Here is a 10,157-nt window from a genome sequence, read left to right on the forward strand (position 1 = left end):
ATGGGGTTTATAGAAAACACAACTAAATAAAATGTCTGTCGAGATTCTCAGTCATCAAGTTTTTCAAGGAGGGTTAAATCAAGGGCAACTGGTCTTGGTTGAAGATACTGGAAGACATTTTCCAAGAGGCTTCTTCAGTTCTGACTGACTGGCACGTAGTCCCAGCAATTCAACCTCGGTGGGGTCGTTATCAACGTAGTGGATACCGCTTGGTTCGTTAATGCTCCTGGCTGTAATTTCGTTGGCTTCACATGAGGGCAAGTCTGAACGACTGTTGTTGGTGTAAAGGATTAAAAATGTGTTCACAGTTAGGCATAAGAGATGTTAAAAAGTAATTGAATTAGTACAGTTCATTATACTACTACTTTATTGCTACAATAAACAATGTGTTAAAAAAAAAAAGACACCCATATAATTTTTTCCATGATATTGTGTATTAAATAGTTACTAAAAGGCCAATTTCATTGTATTGTACTGGTTACTGTTGGCCCTGCGATGGACTGGCGACCTGTCCAGGGTGTACCCCGCCTTTCGCCCAATGTAAGCTGGGATTGGTTCCAGCCCCTTGCGACCCTGTACGCAGGATAAGCGGTTGACGAAGGATGGATGGTTTTCCGGGAAAGAGCAATAAGCAAATGTATCAAGACAGTGCCTGGCCTGCTGTAGCCTATACCCGGGATATTTCTGGTCTGATAATGCCCAAATGATTACACAGGCTACAGGCTGTAGCAGAAATCATTACAATGTCTGGTAGAATTACATTTTTTGAGTCGCTTGCTTACTCACAGCGCGTTTCTCTGTTTGGTTGTGTTTTCTCTATTTGCAGCGTGTTTTCTAAATGCTGGGCACATGTTGAAATAACAAAGACGTTTTCTTAATTTCCTTGTGTTTTCTTAAGCTGCAGTGCATTGAGCTCTCAGGACCATTGTAGATGTACCTAATGTACAGAAATGAATATAAGGGTCATCCAGATATGGTCATCAAAATATAACAAAAATATGTAAAGTTTGCACAATTTGATGTTTTTGGTTCTCTTTGCTCTACCTCTGACTAAACACTATGGTTCTGAGGTCCCTGGAGAAGTCAATGCTGTGGGTCCTGTGGTCCAGCATGTACCTTTGGATACTTTCATCATCCTGAGTTCATGTCCCTTCAGGGGCCAACACCACAGGCTAATGTAAAACACTGCAGTTTGTGTGTGGTTTTAGAGGTCAACAACATGGGTTAAAGTACCTGGGTTCAGGTATACAATCGACAACATGGGTTTACTAACCATTGTAGCTTAAAAAACAAAACCATATCTCATTTTTTAGACTTCTCACATGGGCCTGTGCATTCATAAACTATGAATCAAATTATTTAATCTTATAGCAGTGGTCCCCAAACCTTTTGGCTTATGATACCCTGAAACAACGGTAACTTTACATATTACCTCTCATCACAGGTTGCATATGTCTTTTGAATACTACACAAGATTGCAGATTCTTCATTCTCTGATCATTATTTAATTTGAATTATATTTAAGGCCCTAAAAAGCAAAATGATCTAGTTATTCACTAGAAAAATTCTGAAAAAAGTAAACATAAGTTTGTGGGATTATCTTAACCTCCAGGTTGGGAACCATTGCCTAAGAGGAGGGATTTAGAATCTGAAAGTCCGTCTTACCTCTCGACTCCATCCTGGGAGTAATAAATGCCATAGGTCTGCACAGCTCCTCTGGTCTCCTCGGGGGGACGCCAGCTGAGTCGGACAAATCGGCTGGACACTAGGACAGGGACCAGGTCGCGGGGGGCAGAGGGGAGGGCAACGCCTGGGCTGGGGGACACTGGTGGGGGATCAGAGGAGGAGGAGTAAGTCAAGGGGGTGCCAGAAGGGGCAGGAGGAGCAGAGGGAGGACGAGGAGGAGTCGGTGTGTAGGCAGGTCTATACTGAGTGGGCGTGGCCTCTGTTAACAATTCATCCAGGGGAAAGGGAAGGAGGAAGGACGGGAGAAAAAGCAGGGACCGGGACAGGGTTGGGGGGTGGGGGGCGGGTGCAGGAGGGGAGCAAAGAAGGCGGAGGAAAGAAAAATGAAAGGAGCACATGACAGATGAGATGAGCAGATAAGGAAGAGACGTGGAAGAGACAAGAAGGAAGAAAAGGAGGAAGAAGAGTGGTAAAGAAGATCACAGGCAAGAAAAGCGGCAGAGCATCTGAAGAGTCATCAATCAACAGATATCAGTCATCTCAATGTAAAGACTAAGAATCCTCTGATCTTATCAATGAGCCCCGCTGGATTCATGCAGACATTTCAAATAGATGTACTTCAAAATTAGGATTTTGTTCCTTTGAATCCATATACAGGGTTTTGGAATAACTAGTTGTATAGTGGAGTTGTATAGACTCATGTTTAAATGGTAGAGGTAGAATGTAAGCAATCACTCAGTAAGTGACAAGACAAAAATGTGAGACACATACTGCTACTACTACTACTACTACTACTACGCTCCATATACTTAAGGTTTGAACCAAAATTAAAGCTGGAGTAGGCAACGTTGGAGAAACCAGAAAGAGATAGCTAGACTGTTAATGTGTCCAACTGAAAACATCCCACTGCCTCCCTTCAGGCCTCCCTCCAAAGCCACTCCCCTAAACACAAACCTAAAAAAATATTCTTCTGAAATAAATTGCTTACCCCAGTTTTAACCAGCAATCTGTATCTGGATATTTCATCTGGATAATGACATCTGATAACTGAAAATACCAGGCGTAACCTTTCCAGCTACACCTGGTATTTATTAGCGTTTTTGTTATCTCGAGCCTGCATTGCGATAAGATCTTGATATGCAAATTAGCAGGGCTGGCTGACACATGCAGAAGCATCGCTTTGAGAGACTCCTGAGGGACTGATTCAATATGCAAGGCAAGGGTCATATGACAGACTTAGAAAGATGAACTTCAAAACAATATGTGGTTCTTATAACTTGGTGACATCGGGACTACTTTTGCAAGACCAGTTGGAAAACTACTGTTTACCATCAACACACTAGCTCATCATTTTCCTCTTGAGAAAATAAGATTTCCCAGCTTATGCAAAAGACATATTTGCACCATTTATTTCAATGTCAATCAAACTGTCAGTAAACTTTTGTGAAACAGTTTGTGCTCCTACACTGAAGGTTAAATAAAAGTTGATGGTGCAATGCAGCTAACAAGCTACGATAGTTCTCTCCATTCCCTCAAAGGTTAGCTGTGTCAAGACCGCTAGTTCACCAGAGATGAACTTGCTGCTGTAGGTGGATCCACTGAGGGCTGGGATTTCTTTGGAATGAACTGATTTTGCGGCGGTATTTTACCAGTTTAGATTCTGGTGTGACCATGCCTTTACTTTAAGAAGGTAATCAGAACCAGAGCATGCAAACGCCAGCGCAAGCTCGGCTACCCCCGTCAGTGACCATTTTCTTGCACATTGTAGATGCCCCTCGGGTCTCCAGACAGTCTCTATTTTTCCGTTGCGGAGGAGTTTATCTTTGGCAGCTTGAGGTGAACTTTCAACTTGTTGGGTGGATCTTAAGAATGTGCATTAACAGGCTTTGTGTTGTTCCTGATCCACATAAGATACAAAGATCAAGATGATTGGGTCATTTGTCTTGACTACACATCACGTCTTCTAATTATGAAAAATTAAATACACAAGCAGCTCCAGGTCACAGGAATGACGTGTTTTGGATGAAAATGTTTTCCTGAATGTGTATTTGTTTCTAGTGCTTGAAACACTGAAAAAGAATGAAAATGAGAGCAAAGTGAAAAATGGAAATCCCTCTTGAGGTGCTGGTTGGTTACTACTCAAACCTGTTTAATGGTTGCTCACATTTTTTCACAGTTTTGATGATCACCTTCTGTATTCAGAATAATATGAAAGTTGTTTTGAAAGATTTCAGTTTCAACCTCCATTTTACAATTTACATGACAAACACCTTCAAGTCTGCGCCATAAACTTCTTGTTCTTGCTGTCCACACTTTGACTAGAAAAGGTCGTAACGACAAATTGCTGTGGCGCTACACAGTTGTTGAATTGGTAAAATGTTCCTGTTTCTACTGGTTTTATTTTCCCACCTGCCTACTTCCCTTCCATGGGCTTCATTAAGAACTGCTTTGACAGATGTGATTGACAGTGCATACAACCAACAAGAGTAAAGCTTTGAAGAGGCTCATGAGACAGTCAGCAAAGTGTAGGTCTTTCTCAATTATGAGTACACCAAGTTTGAACTTGTGTTCTTGGGAGTTCCAACTAGTAAATTTAAACTTGCAAGAATGTGTAATTTGCCACTGGGACAACAGCATAATTACAAACAAATCTGTTCGCCTGTTATTATCACTGTATTGTGTGTTACAATAAGACTAAGAGCTAAGTTTATCTTGCCAAAAATAAAATATCTTATGTTTGTTACTCTAAAGAGACATCAGGGTTAAAAAATAATGAACAGTGACAGTGATCACTGCGATGGCCATTCATTCCCTGCTAGCAGGTCCTCACATCCCCGAAAACAATTTTTCAAGTAGGCATTATTTTTAATAAACTGACCTCATAATTGAAATCTCCACCAAAAAATCTCAAAAGCCAAAGTCCTTAAAGGCAAGTCTTGCCACTCGGCAGCCATCTTGGTAATGCCTCTGGGCAGCTATTTCGGACTAACAAGACCAGGCTCCTATCTGAATGAATGGGGAGAGAGCCAGAGCTAAGTTTTAAAAAGCATTTTTCCCGACTGGTTATACTTCTACTACGCATGCGTCACCACTACCACGCATGCATAGTAGAAGAATAACAGACCCTTATGTCAGTGGAACCACACGATTGGCTGAAATATGTTTCCCGCCTCGGCTGTTAAAAGCAGCCGATAGGCTTCCTAGCGAGAGGGTCGGGATAACCGCCATATTTGGCATTATGGGCTTTCCTTATAGAGTTGTGTTGAGGATTCTTAAAGTGGCATGTCTCCTCTGTAAAACAGCTTTGGTTTGGCCCATATCCTCCACCATCACTGCCAGTTGATAAGAAATGCATGATGGGATCTTTGTCTACCCCTAAGTTGCTATAATGTGTGGAGCAAAACACTTCCAGGTAGTTGGACTGTTCTTGGTAAATGAACTGCAACAGTACTTGGGCAATGATTGATGCACTTTAACAAGTCCACAAGAACACAGACGGAGAAAGGCTTAGATCCCTATGAGAGTGTGTGTGATGTGTGTGATCAGCAGTGTTACAGCAGCTATTGCTTTTAAGTTGCCACCAATTATACTGCTACAATCCCTAAGGCAGAGCACAGCAATAATCAATGTACCACACACACACACACACACACACACACACACACACACACACACACGCACACACACACACACACGCGCGCGCACACACACACACACACACACACACGCACACACACACACACGCACACACGCACGCGCACACACACACACACACACACACACACATTCACACACAAACAACTGGGTCAGCTGTGGTGTGTGTGTGTGTGTGTGTGTGTGTGAATGTGTGTGTGTGTCTGAAAACTAATCATCTAAAATGAAACTGACACCATCACAACTCCTCCTCTCCTCTGGAGATGGAGGAAAACAGAAGAGGAGACCGAGGAAGTAAAAGAAGAGAAAGATAAAGAAGTGTAGAAACAAACTAGGAGAAAAGATGAGGCGCTGAAGGGTAAGAACAGAAGAAGGAGAAACTGGAAGAAAAGGCGGAGATGGAAAGAGTGTTAACACACCTCCTCTGGTGTCTATGAGATGAGATTTCGGGGTGTGAAGGGCAGATTCGTTCCTGCTCGGTGACCCGGCCAAAAAGACCAGCCGGCGCTGAGTAGTAAAGCGTCACTCAGCTGAAAATAGACGAGTATGGTAAATAATAGAGTCAGACACCACAGAAGAAGAGCTGGAAAACAATCTGAATAAGTGCTGAAAATTACACCGTAGTCTGCCCGACGACAGATGATACCTGCACGCGCACACACACAAACGCAGCCTCATGTTTTTTCCATCACTCTGTCCATTTTCTACAAGCTACTCTGCATTTATATTGTTTCTGTTGCCTGAATGATCTTTAGGGGAGTTTGGTTTCAGCCCTGAGGATTCTGCAGCAAAGAAATGTGTTTTGTTTTGAATGTGTGTGATTCCAAAAACAATGCTCTGGAGAACTATAACGTGTACCTACAATAAATGACAAAACACAATCTATGTTTATACTGACGTTCATACATACATACGTACATCTATAAATAACTGACAAATGAGTCAGCAACCATGCAACTATGTAACTGAACTTTAATACATAAAGTAATCCATCCTTTCCATTCAACTTTTGGCCCTCAACATTAAAAAACAAACTCTCATTTAGCTGCAATTTTGTCTTTTGCAAAACTTATGTGGGCTTCTAGCTTGCTAGCCACTTTACTTGACACGTACGTACCAGCTTTTCAGATCACGCATTCTGCTTCACACTGATCCCCACCGAGACGAAAACACTGGAATTTTTTCTGTAATCAATCTGGGAATTTACATTTGGGAATTTTTAATGCTGTTCATGTGCCATGTGCCATGTGCCTCTGTTGACAAGCAAGCTGCTGCTCTGTCTCTTGGCTATTGCTGTGCTGCTGAGGGTAACGATTGACAGGTAGTTTGACCAATGTTTGCGTGGTCGGCATGCGAGAAGGCATCATCCAGAAGACGAAGAAGCGAAGATGACGAGAGAACGAGAACAATGTTGCGCAGCTGTTTTCATCAAAGATGAGGTCAGAGCTGAGTTCAATGACTCACATGATAAAAGTCCAGTTAGTAGTAATTACCAGCAACTACATCTGTGAGGTCCCTGTGATCCCGAGACGAGATTGCTGCCTCTTTCACACAAATAGGCTACGCTTTGATTGAGGGCAACAGTTTTATTTTATTTTGGTCTCTGACATGAAGTAAAAGGGTTTTTTCTTGTCTTGTTTCCTTTAGATGCAATAATAGGATTCTAGCACATTCAATATGAAGTAATTGGATCAGCTAATCTACCTTAGTGCTGAATGTACACCACTGCAGTCCATGAAAACAACTGCATGGATACATCTAATGCTGCTGCTGTATGCTGCTCTGACAGCCAGCCAACAATAATAGCCTACTGTTGTTGCTAACTACTACTGTTGCTGATGTTGTATGCTGTTGCCACTGCCAGGAGCAACTGCACCTGCTAACTGTGGTTGCTAGCTGCTGCTGGTGCTGCTCTCTGCTAAAACCGCTGCTGTATGCTGTTGTGACAGCCAGGAGCTGCTGCCACTGCTAACCACTGCTGCACCTGCTAATGTGATTGCCACTGCTAGGAGCTACTGCCTCTGCTAACGGCTACTGCTTGCCGTTAATACAGATACTGCTGCTGTTAACTGCTGCCGCTACTGGTGCTGCCAACTGCCATTAATGCTGCCGCAGCTTGGAGACTGCTGCCAACCACCCCAGATTGACTATTTAGTCTATTTACTGTATCTGAGTTGAATGCTACTGCTTCTGCTAACTGAAAGCAGGTATTACAGATAGTAGGGTCTCATTAGTTTCTGTTGTGCAAATCAAACAAGAATAACCCAAGTTAAACGAGTTTAAATATGCCAATACATATTTTATTGTCTGTAGTAGACTAAGGAGGACTTCTGATATGTAGAACAGATGCAGACTAAATCGCTCTCTTTCGCTCTTTATCATTTTGCCTGTAAATATTCTCCATATCCCTCACTCCCTCGCCCTCTTTCTCACTCTCTTTTCTAACCTCTATTTATGCAGAAGAAGACTGCTGAGCTCGTTCACTCGCTTCAGCTTCACTCTGCTTCACATTCATACTGTCTCTCTCTCTGCACTCAATTTCAGGGCTCATTTCAGCCAGCTGCTGTTAAAAACGCCTGTATTACACAAAGATACACAGACGCACACACACGCACACACACACACACACACACACACACACACACACACACACACACACTCCTATCTGCCCTCTAGTTTTAAATTCCTCTAAAATGGATATTTATTCCTGTAAATCTCCACCAGTGTGGGTGAGTGAGTAAAATCTGTAAAATGTTGAGTGTGTGTGTGTGTGTGTGTGTGTGTGTGTGTGTGCATACTGTGTGACCTAACTGACCCGAAGGTGGAAATAGAAATGAATGCATGAAAGTTGAATAAAGGCATGTAGACCCACAGAAAAAAAGCCTATACTAGAACAGAATCAAATCCATTTGAATCAGATAGCATTTTCTTTTTCCACTTAGGTTTTGTATATTTTCTCTTTGACATTATCAAATGTCAAGTCTTGTAATATTTTACAAATGTGCAGTGCAAAACCAACAATGAATGTATCCACGAAACATGTATTGTGTGTGCCTCACAGCTAGAAATCTTTTCTTCCTCTGAGCCACAGAGCTCCATTGTTTGTCCAGAAACTACAAACCCATCAGTGAGCCTCACTGCTGCATAGGGTGGCATGTTCCTTCATCACCATGAACACACACGCTGTAGTTCATATGGACTCAGTCCCACATACAGGACACATTCCTGCTGACCTAGCACTCACTGAAATACCAAATGACGATTGATTCGCCGCTGAAAATAGTCCCCAACAAATGCATTACCTCCTGTTTGTTTGAGAAGAACTACAGTAAGCAGCTGTTTTGGGCAATTACTGAGGCTTTTTAAACAATAAAGATGAACAAAGGGCTACATTATTTACTTTTTATAGAGCTTAGCTAGCTGCTTCCAGGCACATCCTCTCTCTGCACTAGACGCACAAACTGATGTCCATCTTCTCCGATTCTGGGAAAGACAGAACCCAAAACAGCTCAATGTTGGACTGTTCCTTTACTGTTCCAGAGGTGATGTGAGCGTGTGCGTGTGTTTTTTCTAATTTGTTGTGAAAGCTCTGTCTGTAGTTTTAAACCTGCTTATGACAGTGAATGTCTGTGTTTGCAGTAATTTCGTGTGAAAGCTGAGAGTGTGTGTATTAATTTACCCTGAAAGCTGTGTGCACTGTGTGTGTGTGTGTGTGTAGTTTTCAGTAAAAGCTCTGTAGTACAGTGCAGTAATTCTCTGTGTCTTTCTGTTGTGCAATGTGGCGTTCTCTGTATCTGGAGCCCTGGTGTTATTACTGTGAAAGCAGGAAACGCAGGTCACACACTGAACCTTGAAACCATCATCAGCATGAAAAAACCCAAACACACACCGAAGTGACCTTAGAGAGCTGACCTAACAGCCTGATCAGCCTGATCAGTAGTTCTGAGTAAAAATCCAAGCTTTGAGTGTAGCTACTTTAACCTTAAAACACACCTATACTGATATTCACCACAACGTGACACACAAAAGGTCCAACATACCATCGGTAAAATGAGGAAATGTTTTTAATGAACGTAACTGCAAAGGTGCAAAATGTTCATAGTGAACAACTCTGCAGAACATTCACTTACAATGCAACTGTAACTCCACTCTTGAAAACTAAAGCTTGATGGACATTTTTATGGTTTCGTCAACTCAAAACACTTGGTGAAGGTTCAGGAAAGATGGCGGTCTTGATTAAATACTGAAAAGTCAACAGTGACTTGAAGTACGACACAGGTTGTGTTGTTTTTTTACCAAAACCAGTTAACTTTTCCTTAAGTGTTAAGTTTAAATTGTCTTTATTGCAACGTAAAAGTCACTAAAAATGCCTCAACGTTCAGTGAATTTGTATTTTTTCACATACTTAATTGTATGAGCTGATGAGTGGTGAAATGTCCTTTTAGAGATGTCATTACACTGCAATATGTATCCTGGTCCTGGACCATGGATAGGTATCGTCCATCATGGCTTGCTTTTCAGGTCACATCACAGACAGCTGTCATCTCATTGAATGATGGTTATACTTGAAACTGACTTGAATGAATTGACTGAATTTAAATGCAATGGAATATCCAAGTGGCACACACAATCCAAGGTAGCCTGCTACATGGTTCACGTTGTCATTCTCTCCCCTGGTCAACTATGGCTTACACTAGTGATTCTGCTAATGATCCTAGAGAGACTAATGCCAGGATCAAAATCACAGTAAGTTTTGGTGCACTAAGCTGGAGGTCTAAAGGTTCATCCTCTGGGGAGCATGACTGGGATCAGGAAAT

General features: G+C 42.1%; 1 protein-coding gene across 1 annotated transcript in view; it reads right to left on the reverse strand.

Moving 5' to 3' along the window:
• Positions 1-10,157, reverse strand: part of dcc (DCC netrin 1 receptor) — a 370,318-nt gene that overhangs the window by 122,259 nt on the left and 237,902 nt on the right. The window contains exon 10 of the mRNA XM_046066250.1: positions 1,666-1,825. Coding sequence (XP_045922206.1) covers positions 1,666-1,825 — 160 coding nt within the window. The remainder of the gene's footprint in view (positions 1-1,665; positions 1,826-10,157) is intronic.

Source organism: Micropterus dolomieu, linkage group LG13 (assembly GCF_021292245.1).
Source record: "Micropterus dolomieu isolate WLL.071019.BEF.003 ecotype Adirondacks linkage group LG13, ASM2129224v1, whole genome shotgun sequence".
NCBI lineage: Eukaryota > Metazoa > Chordata > Actinopteri > Centrarchiformes > Centrarchidae > Micropterus > Micropterus dolomieu.